General features: G+C 36.3%; 1 protein-coding gene across 17 annotated transcripts in view; it reads right to left on the bottom strand.

The window, feature by feature from the left end:
• The window catches only part of MBNL1 (muscleblind like splicing regulator 1), a 201,750-nt gene that overhangs the window by 106,861 nt on the left and 74,308 nt on the right, over positions 1-20,581 (bottom strand). For 3 of the 17 annotated variants that reach the window (XM_024768999.1, XM_024769000.1, XM_024769001.1), the window contains exon 2: positions 5,629-5,746. The exons of 11 other annotated variants lie outside the window; for them this stretch is intronic. In XM_024768999.1, coding sequence (XP_024624767.1) covers positions 5,629-5,634 — 6 coding nt within the window. In that variant the 5' untranslated portion in view covers positions 5,635-5,746. Of the gene's footprint in view, positions 1-1,843; positions 2,510-2,719; positions 2,746-5,628; positions 5,747-20,581 lie in introns of all 17 variants that reach the window. 3 more of the 17 variants (XM_024769003.1, XM_024769004.1, XM_024769006.1) reach the window with 3 other exon arrangements.

Below are 20,581 nucleotides of genomic sequence, written 5' to 3'. Positions count from 1 at the left end.
AAGTCACTCTATTATTTATTCTATTTATTTACTTATTACTATTACTTATTCTATTCAGCTAGCTGCTAAGATCTTCACGGTACCACTATTTTATGATATGTACATTTTCTATATGCCTTAAAAAAGTCATCACTAAACTATCAATATTACTATACTGTGTCCTGCGAAGTTACTTTCTCCATAGAACATTAAATACAATGAATACCACTAATTAATTGTGCTCCACTAAAAATATTTTTAAAGTAATTTTAAAATTGTAAGGTAATTTTATAAATGGCCATAATAAGTTCAATCTATCATTCTGTCTTAACACTTAATTAAATCATTTTAAAATTATATATATACAAAATTTTATATATATGTAACTATATATATATGTATATATATATTCATTTCTTGTCCCAGAAGAATATAAGAATTCTAGATAAATAAAACAGGGAAAAAGCACTCTACAAGCCAACTTGAGAATAATGCAAACTCCTACCTTGAGACTGTGCCATACATTTTTTAAAACAGTAAACGCATTATAAATGTTAAGAATCAAAGTATTAAAATTTCCCTTTTCTATTTTTACATATGAAATCAATTACTCAATTTGATGTACTAGAAAGACAGCAAAACATTCCATTCACTTATGCTTCGAGGTCTAGAGGGAATAAAACTTGGATATTTGCAAGTGTAAATAAAATACTTTGTTGAACATCTTTTAGTTTTAAAAATAAGCATGCTAAAGTAAGCACTATCAAAGATAAATCTTCGTTTTCATTTTGTACAGCTATTCGTCAACATTCTTCTTTTTCATTTTTAAAACCTGTTATATTTTTGGTTATTGAGATGAAAGTGTTTCAACCTGACAGTAAGCTAATAATAGCCTTAATTCCAACCATAGGGAATCAATTAAGAGATTAAGTCCTTATTGAAAAGAAAACAAAGGGAGAAAAAAGAAGACATGAATTGATAGTAAGGCCACCAAAGATCTCATATTAGAAGAGGTGTGTTAATAACACTTCCGAGAATAACGTCTATGAATGGAGGCTGAGTAAAGAATAAAAGTTATAAATAAATACCAGTTGCCACAAAAGCTATTCATGCTGAAGAGATGATTTGGGTCGTTCACTCCGAGATGCTGCTGTGCTCCCTCCCAGCCCTCACACACACACCAACATCCCACGTGTATCTTTCATCCTGGTTTTTACATGCAAATGGAATAAAATTTTTCCCCCAAGAAATAGGGGCAGGGAAATAATCCCCTTTAAACAAAAAAACAACAAAACCTGAACTTAAATCCTAAAAGAAAAGAGACTGCTATATTTAGAATGCCAAGCAGTATTTTTGACAACGGACAATAACGTATTCTAGCACTACCATGATCTGAGCTGCCTTTCCCATTCCTTCTAAATTAACTATGGACATAGGAATTTGAGTTTGAAGAATTTGAGGATATAATCATTTCATGTTTGTTTCTGGTTTTAAACATGAATGGAGAGGTAAATAAAATACAGGCATTTGGAAAGATAAATAATTTCTAATTTATTTTTAACTGTTTCAATTCTCAGCAAGATTCTTCTGACAAGATACACAAAGCCAAAAGGTGCTTCATGAATTCCACTTCAAAGAATGGAAAAAATATTTTAAAAAATCAATTCAATGCCAAGTTTAATCTAAATAAAATCAAAGAGAAATGCGATTATCACACCAAATTCCTAAAGGAAGTGTTTTGTTTTGGCTCTATCATCAGATACAGAGTTGCCCAAGGATACTCTAGCTATGGAGTCTACGTTAAGTTAATGGCTGTAGGTTTTTTAGCTTCTAAAACAGCTTCCTAGAGAAATCAGTACCTTACCTTTACATATCTTCTGGAGAGGTTTCTTGGTGCTTTGAAAACTCCTGAGGTCTATGTCAAACGGCCATTCTGTTGCTCCCAGGGTCTTAGGGGCTTGGAGAAATCCCAGCACCTGCTGCTACCACTGAGCGTCGAGGCTAGGAAAGCTTCAGGGTTTTGACAGCAGGATCACTGAGCCACAGCCAAAGCTTGGGAAGCCTTAAGAACTGAAAGCAAGTGTAGAGGGCAACGTGGTACCCAGCACGCACAGGGCGCTCAATCGTAGCAGCAGGGGAAGGAATATTCCCGCCCTCATGAGGGTTTAGGGGCAGCCATCAGGGAACCCAAGGGTCTGTCAAAGGACAGAGCCAAGGAAGTGGAGACATGACCACACAGCACGAGACCCTAAGAGAACAAGGGAACGGGAACAACTAGCAGAGAGCTCAAGTAGCACTTGAAAAGAATCATCAAAATTCCCCGACAGAACACAAGAAGCAATGGCAAAATGCAACAAAATACATGGAGATAGGCCATTCTAGCATCCCACAGACAGCCAAAAACACAGTTGAGGGGGGATATGGAGCTCTAGTTCTAGAAAGAAAAGTAAGGAAGACATATTATATAGTATGCCTACTAGATTTGAGGTTAAAAATCTAATAAGTGGCATCAAATTCCTAAATCCCATCACTATAATATTTACATTAAGATAAGGGAATTTACAAATATAAAAAGTCAGAGTGCGGATCCACAAGGCAACAGAGGTTAAAAGGCAAAGTTGTCCATTATGGGAGGAGAAAATGAAAAGACAGAGAGAAGGTTAAACGCAGTTGATTTTTAAATGGAGAAATCAATAAAACTGCTTTTTAAATACAACATATGTTTTATCAAATACATCACCTTCTATTAAGATCAGATGAGGGAGACTGAAGGAATTCATGAGGTAAGAGAAGAATATGAAGAAGAAAAGGAAATGGACAAAGTGTTCAGAGATGAGTAGAGGGACAGATGGAAAAAAGAAAAGAGAAAAAAAAGGAGGAAGAAAGAAAAATGAGATTAACTTATTAGGTTTTAATGTATTGTCAGATAACTACTCACTAAGATTCTCCTAAATCTGGGTTTCACGAGGTTCTATTTTCCATGGAGATGCTTATAGCTTGTTAACCACTATTCGCCGCTCTTCAACTTCTCACAAACCCTCAGGAACTTATCTTGAGGAGCCAGCTGAATATTAAGTAGTAAACAGCTACAAGAGACAGACCCTAAGACAATTTTGCTTTAAGGAGCTGGGTAAAATCAAGCCAGGGACCAAATATAAACTCTGACAGAACTTTAATCATCCCTAATATGAATCAAAATTAAAATGACCATGCTCATTTAGGATCTGTCACTTTTTCAAGACTAGAAGCAAATTAACCATGCATAGTATTTTATATTGTTTTAGAGTTAAATGAAAAGAAACTTTACTGCCTAATGGCTATTCTGTGTGTGTAATTCTTGATTTCAGGTATTTACTTAACATATATTAAGTTCAGGTTAACTAGAACAGTAGTAATAATCTATTTTACTTGCTGTCAAATAACTCAAATAACAAGTGTTGGGAAAGGTTGACTTCCATCCCTCACCTCATATACATGTGGTTATGTTATGTTGTATATATTATGTTAATAATCTATACAATAAAAGCAGCTCTTACTTGGGCAAACTTACTTATGTCCAGAAAGTCGCTATGGGTCAGATTTTTTTTTTTTTTTTTGCGGTACGCAGGCCTCTCACTGCTGTGGCCTCTCCGGTTGCGGAGCACAGGCTCCGGACGCACAGGCTCAGCGGCCATGGCTCACGGGCCCAGCCGCTCCGCGGCATGTGGGATCTTCCTGGACCGGGGCACGAACCCGTGTCCCCTGCATCGGCAGGCGGACTCTCAACCACTGCGCCACCAGGGAAGCCCTGGGTCAGATATTTTTATAAAATGAAATAATCCTTAAACTACAAAATAGTAAGTACTGCCCAAGCAGCTAGTATTTTAAATTTGAGAGAATTGAGATTTTATAAGAGGATGAGGAATCTGAATTTCCCTTTAAAAATACTTCTACTTTATAAACGGTGCCTAAGTGTAGATGTTGGTTTGAACTAAAACTTAATTTTTTAAAACACAATCATGTCAATATGATAGGTTTGCATAATGAAAGAGGGAGTCCCTATGGTAGAAACTAAATGGAAGCTGAGCTTTCTTTTTAGTGTAATAAGTCTGACTTTAAATAATACATTAAAAAATCAATTACAGTTTGTTTTCTGACCTCTGTTCTCAAGCCCACTCATGAAAATCAGTTTCAACAATGTAAGCAACAAAAACTAAAACATACAAACAAAAAAATGTGGAAGAGAAGATAAGAGACTGAATTAATGTTGCCACTTGAAATGGTAGAGTCCATTCAATGATAAAGCTCTTCAGACAGAATGGTATGTCAGGATTGTCAGTGAAAATAGAAAAATCGGTACTAGCTTTTTAAAAATAAACATTACATTGCTACTAAAGTATCTTCCTAAAGTAATGAGATAATCTAAATCAGTGTTTCTCTGTTGTTAAGCATCACGAAGGGAGAAATTTTTGACAAAGGTGCTTACAACTGTATCCCTGCACCTAGTTAACCTTAACCTGGCAACATAGTAGGGGCTCAGTACATATTTACTGGCTGAACAGTGGTGCCACATGTGAAAAGGCACTCCTCAAAAGCATGGGGGTGGGAGGGGCGGGTTATAGTCAAATAGAGTTCTTAAAAATTAAAGTTAAACAGGGGTCTTCCTACACGGCTTGTCAGAACCTTTACTATGCTCCTGAAAATTCCTAAACTTGATTGTCAGCATTTTTCATGGAATACCTATTAATCATAGATTAATTATTCTAGAAAAATTTGGTCTATACCTCTATGGAAAACTTGATATTTCTGCATCTTCTAATCTTTTAATGAAAGACACAGGTGAACTATAAATTGGCACACATTCATCTCTGTTATAAATTATAAGGTGGAAGAGATACCTATGTATTTCCAATCTCATAGTAGGCTTATCACAAATGGCTGCTGCTTTGGGATAAGGAAATTTTAGAGGACAGTATGTTGGAGTGAGAAAAATTGAGAGAGCTCATTCAAATTATTTGTTTTACCAATGAAGAAACTTGCTCAAGGAAACTATTATGCATTGGGTTGACAGATAAATACATTAGCAATGAAGTTTCTTTATTGCTAATGTCAAAGATTCATCCTGTGCAACTATCTGACTAATATAAACAATACCTTACTAATTTGCTTACATAATTATCTTGAAAAGAATATTCCTGGCAAGAATTTGTGTATTAAATAATCTCTTAATTTAAAATTCTATACTCTATTGTGCTGAAAAAAAGGAGGGGCTCATTTAGAATTGAAAGGGAAAATAACTGCTTTCATATACTAGAAAGTTATTATTTTTTTTAATCACTGGGAGTCAAATGAAAAACAAGAATGAAGATTAAATACTGCCTGAGAAATTACATGGGAAACTATACTCCATATACTGAGATAGCTAGCAAACTTCAGGATTAGTATCTTCAAGTAGTAAAGCTGGAAATAAATATGTTTATTTATGGAACATACACAGGATCACAGATCAGGTCACCAGTGTTAAAACTATGATTCCTTTCTAAAACAATGTTCTGATATTCAGATTATCAGATGCCATTTTCCCATAGACGCCACCTCAGTCCTTGACAGAGCGAACCTGTCCAAAAGGTATCTTAGTAAACTGGCTCCCCAGTTGCCTTATTCACTCACCAGCATCCATTAGCCAACTCCATGCTTTATCTTCAATAGATAAGATACGGCTTCTTCTTGCCATGGTGCCATGAAAAGGATCCAGAAGGTTCCCTTAAACACATTTCCTGAGTGACTGCTGCAGCACCAAGAGTAAAGGATATGCCAGGTCAGCCTCTTTTCCTTCCCAGCAATATTAGCAGCAGCAGCAGCAGCAGAAGCTGGAGCAGACCGTTGAGACCCAACTCCTTGCAGGATGCTAGCCAAAGCACTCTTGTATACTCTACACCTAGACAGACTTTGCCCGTATGTTTGCACCTTCCCCACAGTGTGTCAAAACAGGTGTTTTCCTGTGATCATGCTTTAAGTCTGCTCCCCAAACAAGGTGATAAATATACTGTCACTATGACATTCTAAGTTTCTAATTCTATGGAAAACACATTCTTAAAGATTCACTTTATCATAAGGAAGCCTGGATGAATCCTTTTTAAATTTTCATTCACCTTTCCCACTCCTAAGAAGCAGGTAGACTGCCCTAAAATTTCCTGTTAATGAAAACACGGATGTTACCACATGAAACAAATGCCATCATGCAATTTTGGTCATTTCTTGCATAATATTCTATCTGCCTTCCTGGCACAGAATCACGTTTTACAAATGCTAATGTTTTCATAATCTTTACAACACTCCCAACAGATGGTGAAATATCAGGTCTCATGAACTTTATTTTACAGAAGCAATGTCTTTTCTGCCTCTATCTTTCACTCCCTTTTTGATGTTATTGATGAGTTGCTTTTCTTCCCAGTGGTGTCCACTTAATGAGTGGCTAGAATATGGCTGGACAAAGAGAAGGTAACATCACTAACAAAGCATTTACTTTACTTAACCGATTCATCCAGAGCTCAAATCCTACAGGTTAAAAAAAGCATCTACAGATTTTTTTTAAAAATCTAAACAGTCCAACAAAGGATAAGTGAAAACCAGATTATTATTTTCCTAACAATTAGAAAATAATTATAAACTCCAAGGCATGTGTTCTCTGCACAGTAGAAAATAACAATTCTCATTAGCAAAACTGAAACCCTACATACACAGATTCTGAGTATACCATGTTGCTCGTGTACTAATACTTCATGTGCTCACTTCAACATCAAAATAAAAGTCAGAACAGTAGTTAACACATATCACATACTCGAGTAGTGCCAGGCACTCAGTACTTTACATGTGTTATCCCGTTTAATCTTCACAGCAACTGCAGATCAGGTATTATTTATGGTCCCATTTTGCAAATGAGAAAACTGAGGCTCAGTCAAGTTATGTCACAAGTTTAAGGTCACAGGGCTCGAAAATGATTTGAACCCAGGTTGTACAGTTCCAGACCTGGAGCTCTTAAACATCTTGTTAAAACTGCAGCATCAGTTCTGGTTTTCGTTTATTTCTGTACTGCAAGTTTACCTAAACAGCTAATATGTATACAGTACTTATTGTGTGCCCTAAAATTCCGTAAGTCCTTTGCATGTATTAATTTCTTCAAGATTCAAAACAAGCCAGTGAGGTAAATACACTCCTATTTAGTGGGGTAAGAATGTTATTAAGGAAGTCGCCAAAGCTCATTGGACTACTAAGCAACAAATGTAAACTTCGGATCCAGGGAATGCAGCTCCTGAAATTGTGGTTTTGTGGTTTTGTGCCTACGCCTACCCTCTACTGCCTCCTGAAAGCTGACTGCATGTTAGATGAAAGGGGATAAGAAATGTCAGGTCTGGCCAGAACCCTGGTGGAAGGAGGATGTGCTATCCCGTCTCTTTTCAAAAACATATGTATAAAGTACATGAGCTTATACAAGACACAATTCTATCATTTTCCTTCATGATGCTTACTAACTTAAGGAATTAGCAGATATTTTATGTGATTCTCAGATTTTAAAAAGTCAAGGACAAATTCGGCTTTTACATTTTATTCCAAAGATTTATTCCAATCTTCAGAGGCACTAACAGGACAGTAACATTATTATCATCACAGTGTCAGTCATTCTGTTTTGGGGAATTACCATTGCTGACGGTCATATTTATATTTTATTCCCATCATTGGCAAATAAATGTAATTATGTGCAGGGCCAAGACAGTAACTGTGAGCTTAGAGGAAGCTTCAGAAATCCAAGGTTCATCCCTTGAGATGATGGCTGCAATCAACCTTGGGCCAAGACACTTGCTTGAATATTCAGCAGCTGAAATGACCTTCTTTGAATTAGCTCTTAAGGACACAAAGCCATCTGGGGAATGTCAGACAACTCAAATCAAGCACCTAGGGTCCCAAGTGTAAGTCTGAAAAACCAATGAAGAATACTGAGACCAAGCGATTTCTTTAATTTGGCAGCAAAGCCTAACTCTCAGGATGAATTCTGGCTAGCTTTAGCTTTTTCGGCTTTAACCTGACATAAATTACCATAAGAATCCATGAAAAGTTCAGAGAGAAAATACAGTTATGGTAAAGGTGTCTACCCTCCGTCAGAATTTAGCCACCAGCTGTAAGAAATGCAGCCATTTGGCAACATTCAGCAGAGAGAAATTTACATCCCCACGTGGCATAGCTTGAGGGGATGCATTGGAGTCTGTTTACTCTCAATTATTTTTACAATCAAAAGTTTCCACAGAAGGAAGATGACAATTCTTTACCCCATTTCTAGACAACTACCTTCTCTGTAGAATTCCTTGGGAAGTGGTATTACATACTGTACCCGCATAAGCTTGATTTACGCTTTGGCTGACACCACGATTTAAATTTATCTCAGTGTCCAATGTTAACACTGAATTAACACAAAAGCTATTCAAAAATTTTTCAAAAACACATTCTGGGGCTTCCCTGGTGGCGCAGTGATTGAGAGTCCGCCTGCCGATGCAGGGGACACGGGTTCATGCCCCGGTCCAGGAAGATCCCACATGCTTGTGTACCGCAAAAAAAAAAAAAAAAAAAAAAAAAAAAACACATTCTGGAATTTTTTGGGTGAGAAAAAAAAATTCCATAGCCTCTTACATAAGGCAGAGCATAACAAATGATTTTATGACCTTGGCACTACTAAGTGATAGACTAGGAAGATCATGACTCGTTTATGAAATTGTCCAAATTTTATATAAGCATATATATGTATATATTCATTGTTTGACTTATCTATTGAAGTTACAGTTCTTGCTGTTATGACGCTGTAATTAAAAACATAGAAATATGATTCTGATCTTTTTTTTTTTTCCCCCAGTACGCAGGCCTCTCACTGTTGTGGCCTCTCCCGCTGCGGAGCACAGGCTCCGGACGCGCAGGCTCAGCGGTCATGGCTCACGGGCCCAGCTGCTCCGCAGCATGCGGGATCTTCCCAGACCGGGGCACGAACCCGTGTCCCTTGCATCGGCAGGCGGACTCTCAACCACTGCGCCACCAGGGAAGCCCTGATTCTGATCATTCTAACACATTACTTTTAGAAAGGTATCAGTCAAGAGACATTATATTTGTAGATGAATAAATTAACTGCTTCTTATTCATCAACTCCTACTGGGTCTACTCTCTTTTATTTAATTCCTTGAACTTGGCTTTATCTGCAAAGAAATATGTTAATAAGCATCAACTCTAGCCCGTTCACAGATCAGAACAGGAGGAGTTGCAGTGAGCTTCCCGGCTTCTTCTGGAAACTAAACAATGCACCAACTGTAACCAATCCTTAACTAAGTCGGCTAGATATGAACTGGTGACCTAAAAGTGAAAAGCTTTAATTGTGCATTACAAATTTCTGAGTCATTTTGTCCTCACAACTTTATGCTTTAAATAAACCTAAATGCTGGCTAAAGAAAATCTACAAGTATGACTTAGTGTTTCCAAACCAGGAAAAGGAAGGACTTTCAGTGTTTGAGATAAGGTTTGTTTTCTGGAGTTTGGAAAATAAACATTTCCTATGCAGTTATGCCTGGGAGTGTGTGTGTGTGTGTGTGTGTGTGTGTGTGTGTGGTGTCTACATTTGTGTGGGTAAGGGTGGAGAGGGGGAGAGAGGGAGGAGGGAAGAGAAAGGTAGAGAGGAGAGAGGGAGAAACAGAGAGAACTTTTTAGCAGTATTTGGTGTTCATGCAAACTGGTTATTTTGTGCTGGAATTAGAATTTACCTCAGGAAGTATGTGCACATGTGCCATGAAAATATTGCAATTTATCATAAAATCAACAGGAAATGCTTACCTGACTGTATAACGCATTTCTATGAATGCAATGATACAGAATATGTCCCATGTAGTTGCACAAAATTCTCTCATAGGAGAATAAGCAAATTTTGTCCTGATGCCGTGCTTATATAACCTTAGAGATATCTACTTTCTCAGTAATTTTTATGTAATTTATTGCTTACTGTAGTTACTAAGGAATGGCCAAGGGAAGTAATAGTGTCATATTTGTCAAGTATAGATACATTTGTAACCTATCATATGACATTTTAAGTATCAAGGCATCAGTAAGAGCTTCTACTGCAATTGTACATCTTCCCATGTGTTAGCTGGTTAGCTGGAAATGCGTCACACAAGCCTGTGCTCAATATAAGGATACAGGATTAAAATTAGAAAAACAAAATGCCACTTCCGGGTCTGTGTCTACCAGTTCACTTAATCCTCATTACACAACTCTGAGGCAGGTATATTATTATTCCCCTTTGACAGGTGAGAACACTCCGAGAGGCTGAAAAATGTGTCCAGCAAAAGCTGTTCCATGAATGCCCCTAATAGAAATTAGGGATTAATAGGATTTCACCAACACACACACACACACGCACGCACACACACACACACACGCACGCGCACACACTTGTGGTTGCCTGTTTTCTGTTATAGGGACTGTTATATATATTTCATTTGATATATAGAGTTAAAATTTATACTTTCGAGAATTTATAGAAATAATTCTTAAAGTATTTGGAGATTGCTACTCCTTCAGTTTACTGTTTACTTCAGATAAGTAAATATATAAGTGAAAACTATTTCAAACCAAGTAGCTTACATAATTTAATATGTCCAGAATGCTTTTATTTTGCCCAACACTTGAGAACAGTAGAACATTTGTTTGTTTTAAAAGAAAGCCATTTTCTTTATGCACTTGGACAGTGCTGTCTGACCTAAGCCAAGTCAGCTCAGCCAAGGAGTAAACATCATTCTTTTATTTCTACAGGGTTCTCTTAATCCCTAACAGAAAAATTTCCCCACTTGTGCTTTTGTTTGCTGTTAACATAAAGACTATATGTTGTAATTACATGAGACCAGTATCATCCCTTTTTTTTTTAAAGCCCAGTTTCGCCCTCTAACGAGCTCCTGTTTGTTATCACTGGTACTTCCAGTTCCACCTTCCTGTTTAAAATATTTCTTCCCCCGCTCCCCACTTTTTTTTTTCCTTCCAGAAATGACTAATCTTCCTGTTATTCTACTCTGTCCATTTTTCCCCTGGTATTCTTTTCATGTTGCGTAACATTTAATTTTCACCAACTCCTTTTAGAAGTTTACTACTATATCCTTGTTGCTAGCCTTCCATTTTCTACAGATTAAAACAGTCAATATTTATGGATGAGCACACTTTTTGGTCAACTTTCGTGCTATTCAGATTAAGCTATTTCCTCAAGTCAGAAATGCAACTATTCTTTCAATTGACATAATATAAACAGCAATTTTGATCTTCAAAGTCAAGTCAGCTTAATCCTCAGTTACCAGATATCACAATTAAAGGGCTTAGTTTTTTGTTTCCTTTCAAATTTCCTGATAAGGTAGGTGCTAGAAAGCAAACCTAATATCACTGCTTTTAAAAATCTCTTGCCTCCCCGCACTTCTCCATAACATCATAAAACACATTAGCATAGACTCATAAGCAGAATGTAATATTTCTCTATCTTTCTGATTTTCAACTGCAAAAACTACTTTTAATGATATGCCAGGAATCTGCCTTTTACCCTAATTTCAAATAATCGTAACAGCTATCTCATACTGTCTGAACATGAGTGAAAGAGTAGATCTGAGAAGAGTTTTAGAATTACAATGGTCATTTAAATAATATAATCTAAAATTTTACAACATTAGTATCACATGTCTAACAAAACAATATAAATTATAGCCTCAGGTTTACGTAATACATTTTTCTGGTGAATTCAACATTATGTCATATTCACTATCTCACAGTCACAGAATCCCTTAGAGAAAGGAGTGTCCTACTAGTCCCATTTACACTAGCTATTCATACAAGAAGATGTTCACAAAGCTTTAGAAGTTGTATGTTTTCTAAAATGCAAAAATGCCTTAAAAAATCCTGACAAACCACATTTTAATTATAGGAGATAAAGACAGCCAAAAAATGTCACCCTCGGTTCCTGAAAATAGAAGTCAAATTAAGTTCAAATATTTGCTTATATTAAAATAGCACAGGATCTTACCACTCACTTTTGTCTTGGGGAGGTCCCCATTATTCCCTCTTCTTATCTTTCCAAATAATAAAAATTAAAACTTCCTCATTTGTCACATACAGTGCCCTGTATGGAAATACTTCATTTTTCTTTGGGTCAGCAGTCACAACTTAACTTTGAAATCTCTTTATTGTTCCTATTTTAGACACCAGGGCCAGGGTCTCTAAAATCAGCTAAAAATATTGTTCATTAAAATGCATAAATAGGACACCAAATATGATAGTAAGCAGAAACAGATTCATATACGTGTTTATTTTTTTTAATCATATCATATTATGAGTAGAAGAAAAACCCAAAGTATATATTCTGTGAAAAAGCAGGGCTAGTGTCTACACCCCTAGTAGCTAGCCTAGCACAGTGTTACCAGAGAAAAAGATGATCAATACGTATCTTCTGAGTGAACAGATTCGATCATACAGAGGTATATTTATGGTAAACAAAAAAGGAGGGAAAGGGAACTTTCCATGGGAAGTAATGTTATCAAAATGCATTCATCAAAAAAAAAAAGATTAGGAGAAATAACCCAAAGAATTTCCTCAAGGGAAATTTTGTAAAAATCTGTTAGAATCCTTTGAATAACTATACTATAACTATATTTAGATCTTATATTAGAAGTTAATGTCTGATTCTGAAAATTGGTAAATAAAAAATCATGCAGTTTCTCCATCTTTTTGCTATAAACTGTATTGTGGAGTTGCCAATTAGATACTGAGGAAAAGCTCTTTACGGAAAAATTCCAGATAATAAATGCAGCAGGAATAATAGAGATAAAAGTCACCGTTTTGCAATCCCTAACAAAATCATGGCGCTATGAAATGATCGACAATGGAGTGAAACCACTGGATCCAATTTTGATGGAGAACTTTATAGGAATTGGCTCAGGCTCACCTGAACTTACTGATAGATTTCAGCATCACTAGAAGTGGAGAGAAATGAAATTATTCCCTCCTGATGGGATGCAATTGGAAGTACAGAGCCCCATCTGGGAAGTATTCTCACCAAATAACAGTAAGTAGCACTAAAATTAAACTCAATTCTAGCTTTAATTTCTAGTCTACAGAAAATAAGGGTGATAGAGGAACAAGCTAAATGATACTACAGGGAAGCAATTAGCTAAATTCAGAATCTCAGATGTTCTCCAGGACAACGACCTGATTTTTTCAACGAATAAGGACATGGAGTGGGAGAGTGGGGAAGAAGCAGGAATTATCATAGATTAAAAGAATCTTAAAAGACATAAAATCCAAATAGATGTTGTTTAGATGCACATCTGACAATTTTATTTAGATGGTCATTTGAGCAATCTACCTGTAAAAAAGATGTGCTGTGACAACTGGGAAAAGTTGAATGTAAAGTGGGAATTAAGTGAATTAATGACCATATGACCCAGCAATCCCACTACTGGGCATACACCCAGAAAAAAACATAATTCAAAAAGACACATGCACCCCAATGTTCGTTGCAGTACTGTTTACGATAGCCGGGTCATGGAAGCAACCGAAATGCCCACTGATGGTGGGGGTGGGGGTGGGGGGATGAATTGGGAGATTGGGATTGACATGTATACACTGATGTGTATAAAATGGATGACTAATAAGAACCTGCTGTATAAAAAAATAAAATAAAATTCAGATATAAAAAAAGAAACAAAAAAAGTGATATAATGAAATTATTGTCAATACTGATAGATTTGGAAATAGAGTTATACTTAAAACAAGTTATATTTAAAACAAGTTCTTAACACATAAAGTTCCTACATACATATAAGCAAACTGATAGGACAGGATGTCTGAGATTTGCTTTAAAATACATCAGGAACAAAAGGTATGTGGAAAGTAATATGTGAAACAAGATGGACAAATGTTCACAGAATGTTCACATGGATACATCCATAGAAAATGCAGATTGATACATACACAGAAGTTGTTACAGTATTTCTCTAACTTTGTGTATATTTAAAAATTACCACAATAATTTTTTAAAGCTACAAAAAAAAAAAAAAAGTTAAGCAGAAGAGAACGAGTTGTTACTGTCTAGAAGAATAACCAAAACTTTCTCTTATATTTTTAACTCAGAGTCACAAAACCTGGTTGACAAGCTAGGCTTTGCTTCTCCAAATCTGATCTGGCTGACCTAACTCAATTCATTTATTTATATCTGTGAACATAAATATCTGTATCTGTAGCAGGGAAAAAAATGATCTTTCCTACTTCAAGATCATGTATATATGAAAATAACTTGTAGACTTAATTTATATCTATACAAATATAGATATCATTATTAAAATGCTTCCTTGTTCACCTTCATGTCACATGTGTATATTATCATCTCTTCAACCAAGTAATAAGGTCTTTATGAGCAAAGCCTCTAGCTTATTTCTTCAACCAACAACCATTTGATCTTTTTCTATGGGGTCTACTATGTAACAAGTATTTCACTAAATGACGAGAACACAAAGGTGGTTAAGTCACAGGCCATGGACTCAAATCCAGAGAGGGAGGGAGATGCATAATTATGACTGATGTGCCAAAGACAGTTACAGAGATATGAATTGGGCGCACTACAGAAACGAGGAGGCAGGACAATAGGATGGCCAGGGCTGGAGTGAGGAGAAGCTTCCTAGAGGAGGTCATGTCTAAACTAAACCTAAATATGAAAAGAGTCTGCAAAACTCATATAGGAAGAAAAAAGTTCTCAGCAGAAAGAAACAACAACACAAACAAAAATAGAGGACATTAAGTTGGAAGAGCAAAAGAGGAAGGCTTTTACCACAGGGCACTATGGCTAACACTCATTGTTAGAGGCACTGAGTCTCAATCAATGACCCACTGGACTCAGAAAAATGTTAAGTACTTAGTAAGGGATCAATAAATATCTATTAATTAAAGTACAGAGAGATAAATGGTAACACTACTTGAGTGCTCATTGTGCATCAGGCATTTTGCTAATATACTGAGATAAGTGTACTTCTTACTCAACCTCACATCAGTCCCAGGGTGGGTACTGTTACTATCCCTCTCATACAGATAAGGACACTGGGGCACAGAAAGGCTAAGTAACCTGCCCAGTCACTCAATTGGCAAGTGGTATAGAAAGAAAAAATCTGGAAATAAATAAAACAGCAGAGAAAGAAAATATCTGGAAATAAAATTCTACATGGATATTCCATATGGTCAAACAATTTTTTAAAAAAGAAGAGACAATTCTATAAACAGTGGGTGCTGCTAAGTGTTTAAGAAGTAGCTCTCTGGGGAGGGAATTGTAGCATTTGCCAATTTCCACAGTGTAAATCCTCCTACCATGGCCAATTTTAAGCTGCCAATACGACATCACTTAACCTGGAGTTGGGAACAGGTCTTATGTAAGCCAGTCCCAGCACTCCATTGGCTGCAGCTTTCAACAAGCTATACAGGTAGAGAGTTAAATTAACAGGCTAATCATATGACCAGGAGGTAACAAGTAAATCAAAGAAAAGGTGCCACTGCTATCTCTGTTATTTACAGGACTCTCGTATATAAGGAACAGACAATTTATATTTGAAATTATTGAGTTCCTAAGGAGTATAATGAAACATATGAAAGGCAATGAGGATAAACACGTAATTCATAGAGGTTCCTCAAGGAAACATACATTTTATATGAATGACAGAGTTGACATTAAAAAAAAGTATTCCTTCTATGTGATTAATGAACAGTAATTAGTAAGTGATTCCCTGCTAAACTATTCCTCCCTCAGGGAGCACACAAGAGGATTTATTTCTAACTAGAGAAGTGGAAAAATGAAAGCACAGTTTAAGGAAACTATTTGATTTGGGTCAGCAACAGTCATTGCAACCAAAAGGAGGGGCGGAGGATTATTTTTGCATACCCTGTGCCTTGCAAGCTACCTATCATATAAAAGGGGTTGAATGATACTGATAAGGAAGGAGGAAAAAAGCCAGTCCCTCACAGATCTAGATCTAGATCCAGACAGATACTTCTATACACAGGTATGTGTATAAAAGGGAGTCCAAATTATTAATATTACTGTATGTACACCACTGCTTTGAAAACATTCCTTGAGGTTATCTATTTAACAAAGCATTGACTAAATAAGCATAGTTAGGTGAATTTTATATTTATATAAAAGACAGTTTGAATTATTAATGTTTATATATTGATCCTATCTCCTTATAAAGTTCCTTTATCATTTAACAAGTGTCCAATAAATAAATATATCTAGATAAATTATAAATGAAATATAAAATCTATTTTTCACGCAGAATGCAAATCTAATGCTAAAGAAAAGCAGCTGGTGATTAGCAAAGCAAAAAAGATAAATTCTACACAAATTTGTTTAGAGGTCTACCAACCTTAAACCAGTATGTCCCCTTCTTTTGGCATGTGGCATGTTACTGAATCTGGCTCTTATGAATCCGCAGCCTATCTATTAGTTAACAGACTCCTGACTTAAATAGACTCCCTAGAAAAAACTGCAATTCATCAGTACTGTCTTTTGCTATTTAATACATTTGCAAAACAAAGGCAAAAGATGCTTCTGAGCCTTGTTAGAGTCTATATAGGTTGCTTTCTGATGTTCTTCTTGTCTCAATAGTAGGTCCCAGGCATCTTTTATTGGGTCAATTTAACTATTAATTTCTACTCATAATGCTTATCAACATCAGAAAAACATCACTTTTTCAGTCCACTGCCTTAGGGCAGAAAAATTCACAGAATAAATGATTAAAAATGAAAAAAAAATCAATCAGCAACACTGTTATCTAATACATAAAATAACTCCAATAACCAATTTTGTTACTTAACTAAATTGACATTTTTCAGCCCAGTTAGAGGAGACTGGCATGAGACTACGGGTGTATATTTTTATCTTTGTGATATCACAATTAGTTGAGAAGTGAAAATTCAAGTCAAGTGATTTTAGTGTTCTACATACAATGCTAGTTTTCATTTCCCTTCAAAGAGATGACTGTGTCAATGTTTAATGAAATGTGTGGTCTAATTTACAACTGTAATGACTATAATTAGCTTAATTGTCTTTTGAATCTTAAGGGTGGGGCAAGGAAGGTCGTGGCATGGGTCAGGAGCTACTAGTTCAGCTGCTATTCTGCATTTCGTCCCATTTTAAAGTCAATGCAAGTAAAGTAATATTTATTGGAAGCTGACCATGTGTCAGTCAGGCCTATGGGTAGGCACTGGAGGTTCTAATAACTAAGGAATAGTCTCCGCTTTCAAAAAGCTTCCAGACAGAGGATGTGTAGGTCAAAACCTAACTACAATGGTTTATCTATTTTAGGAGTATGACAGAGTTCTAAATTATCTCTCCTGTCACTGCATTTTTATGCAGTAAAATCACCTAGGAAGTAATGTGTGTGTTTTCATATTTCCGTGCCATGGTAATACTACCTGGCTTACTAGAATCATACCTAAAACCAGAATGAATAGGCTTTAAGTTACGGATTAAGCGATTGTTCCTGGTGATACTCGTTCCTGGTAAAATCTGATCTGTCCAGATTTACAAAAAAAAAACTCAAGATAAAACAAATATCACCATCTCTTCCAATTAGTTTAAAAGTAGATCCAACTACGTGTTCTTGTGAAATTAACATGTTACTGTGTGTTATACAAATAAGAAGCAAGACTTGAAATATAGATTTACTGATTAAAAAAAAAAAAAAAAAGCTACTTAATGTTTTGGTGATGAAGCATGGCACACCAGGCTCAATCGGCTGTCTCTTGAGCATTTTACTTACTTCCCAACTTGCAAGATTAGGAAATCAAACTAGCCTCATAATCATCAACAAATACAGTAAATGTAGTACAAAGGTGTTCTCTTTTGAGCACCATATGAAGAGGCTCACTGATGAAGACAGTAAGTATCGCTTATGCCACAGGAAGATACTCTACAGAACCCGTATCTCTTTAAGATTATTATCAAGGCCTTACCTTCCGTGAAAGCACACTTTGCAGAAAAGCATGCGAAATCTAAAAAAAATGGGTCAGCAGAACTTAGTCTCCAAGGAGACAACATTTACAAATTGTGAAGCTCCTTGAAGAGGGCCACTATGTCTCAGGAAGTGACTGTTTAAGTGGAGACTGTAGCATTTGTTACCAGCTACATAATTACTCCACTCCACTCTAACCCTAAATGAGCCTGAAGTACTAAATTTTTAATCCCTCCTAATGATTCTCTTCAAAGTGGATAAATGTAGGTTTCTCCTCAAATACTTAATTGCTAGGACGACTGGCATCAACATAATCTGGATTGTTTTTGACTCTCCAGAACTTTTTTTTCAATAGCTCGTCACACGGCTCCTAAAAGAACTGTTAGAGGGAAGAAATAATGAGCAAGGTAATAAGTGGTAGGGCCTAGGCATTTATACTTTTTGGAAGCTTGGACTCTCTTTTCTTCTTCAGGTTTAAGATATGCAACACTGTACAGGTTTCACACTGGGAAGTCAAAAAAATTTTTTTCCCTAAAATTGGAGTGTGGAGAAATTTAAGTGCAACAGAGATACATGATCTCCAGACAAATAACCTGTGTCTTCGTTACTGTTATTAGTTCTACAATAAAAACAACAGTAGTTATAGTTGCAGTCTGGATCCCAGAATGTTCCCCTCACAATAAACACCAACGCTAATCAATGCTTTTCTCAATATTCTCAGCAGAGTGAAAGAAAAAGGAAAAACAAAACACCGATGATGTTGCTACCCTGGTAGTATTGCTTCTCCCCATTGAACATTTGAAGAATAAATACTCTTCTACCTAAGCGTGATACCTTCCCAACAAAGCACTCTTACTAACAGTGAGTTAATATTGTTACAAAAATAACTGTATTGTGCCACTGCCCCGACCAATTATCACTCCCCTCTGAGACATGGGCTATCTATACAGCCACCGTTATCAGGAAGCCTGACCAGGTCCCTATGTGCTGCCTGCACAAGATAACATACAAAACATGGCAGGACAGCAAATAAAGGCCTGTTCCAGAGATTTCCATCAATAGAACATAAACAGTCCACCACAGTGTCAGAGAAATTTAACTGCAAGAGTCCTACTATAAATGAAGGGTGCTGGATTCCTTAGAGAAATAGTTTATGAATATTTATATGTCACTACCCAACAAATGTCCTATTACATGAAAAAAAATTCTCTAACAAATTTGAAAGCACATAAAATCTCACAATTATCGATCATGGTCAGGAAGAAACATTGCTTTCAATTCAATGAACACTGAATGCCAAGGACATTCAAAACACCATACATAGAGAGGTGATGAATGTAAGCCTCCCATTCTTAAGGAGCTTACAAAATAGTGGGAAAAAGAAACATGAAAAATGAACTATAAAATCAGGTATAATGTGATTTATTCTGTAATACATAAAATGGTAGGAAAATGTAGAGAAGAAAAGTTATTCATGAAGTATGTCTCATCTGATAATCACTGTATAATGAGGGCCTCTTATGAGTAAGAGCACAGAGAGAGAACTAATAACTCATCTGTCAACTGCAACCACAGGTTTTGAAGGGGACATGGGTTCATGCCCCGGTCCGGGAAGATCCCACATGCCGCAGAGCAGCTCGGCCCGTGAGCCATGGCCGCTGAGCCTGCGCGTCCGGAGCCTGTGCTCCGCAACGGGAGAGGCCACAACAGTGAGAGGCCCGCGTACCGCAAAAAAAAAAAAAAAAAAAATTGGCTATACAGAATATAAAATACAGGATATTGTGTGTTTTATTATAATTTTAAATTGTGTCCTATACATCCTTTTATTAGTAAATTTTGTTATAAACTTACGTATACTTTTTTTTTGGAGAGCCTACTATTAAACCTCAAAACACTATAAACTTTTAATGCCACCAGTAATCAAGGCATCACAATAGCCAAGAAAGTTAAGGACCTTAATGGCAGTGAATAGCACCAACTCAACCTTAATTAATAGTAGTTATCATCAACCAAGTGTGTCATATGTTATTTTCATAAGGTGAAGACAGCATATTCCAGTTTTTGCTGTGACCTATGACCTGTCATATTTAAGCGTCCTGCCAATCTCAGGATCTTTACAAATATGATTAAGCTCTAACCTCACCAGTGGCTCCTCATTTTCCTAATCTATAAAGCGAATGGATTGCATGACGTCATTTCTAAAGACTCTTCTAACTGCAATCCCAAGAATCTACGGATCACTGGAGTTCAATGCTGAAAGTGATGAAGGAACATAAAGTATCTCTAAATATCATGCAAAACCCTTGAACATTCCATGAACAATCTTTTAAAACGCAAAGACTACCCAAATCTTGAATTTAAGCAAGAAAAACAGTTTTTTTTTCAAGGAAAAACCTAGCACCTGAAGTTTTCATTCTTGAAATTCTTATAAAGCTTTAATTGTAGTGGAAGCTTGACTACTCAGTGATTTGCCTCTACAAGTGTTACTCTGGTAAAAGCTTAACCTAAGTGGAACCCCAGATGAATCCTGATTTTCTTTCAAGTTACTTCAAAAATGCTAGAAACAC

This window comes from Neophocaena asiaeorientalis, unplaced genomic scaffold (assembly GCF_003031525.2).
Source record: "Neophocaena asiaeorientalis asiaeorientalis breed wild unplaced genomic scaffold, Neophocaena_asiaeorientalis_V1.1 scaffold118, whole genome shotgun sequence".
NCBI classification, from domain to species: Eukaryota; Metazoa; Chordata; class Mammalia; order Artiodactyla; family Phocoenidae; genus Neophocaena; species Neophocaena asiaeorientalis.
Note: the sequence above shows the minus strand (reverse complement) of the source record. Positions and strands in the feature narration are given on the sequence as shown.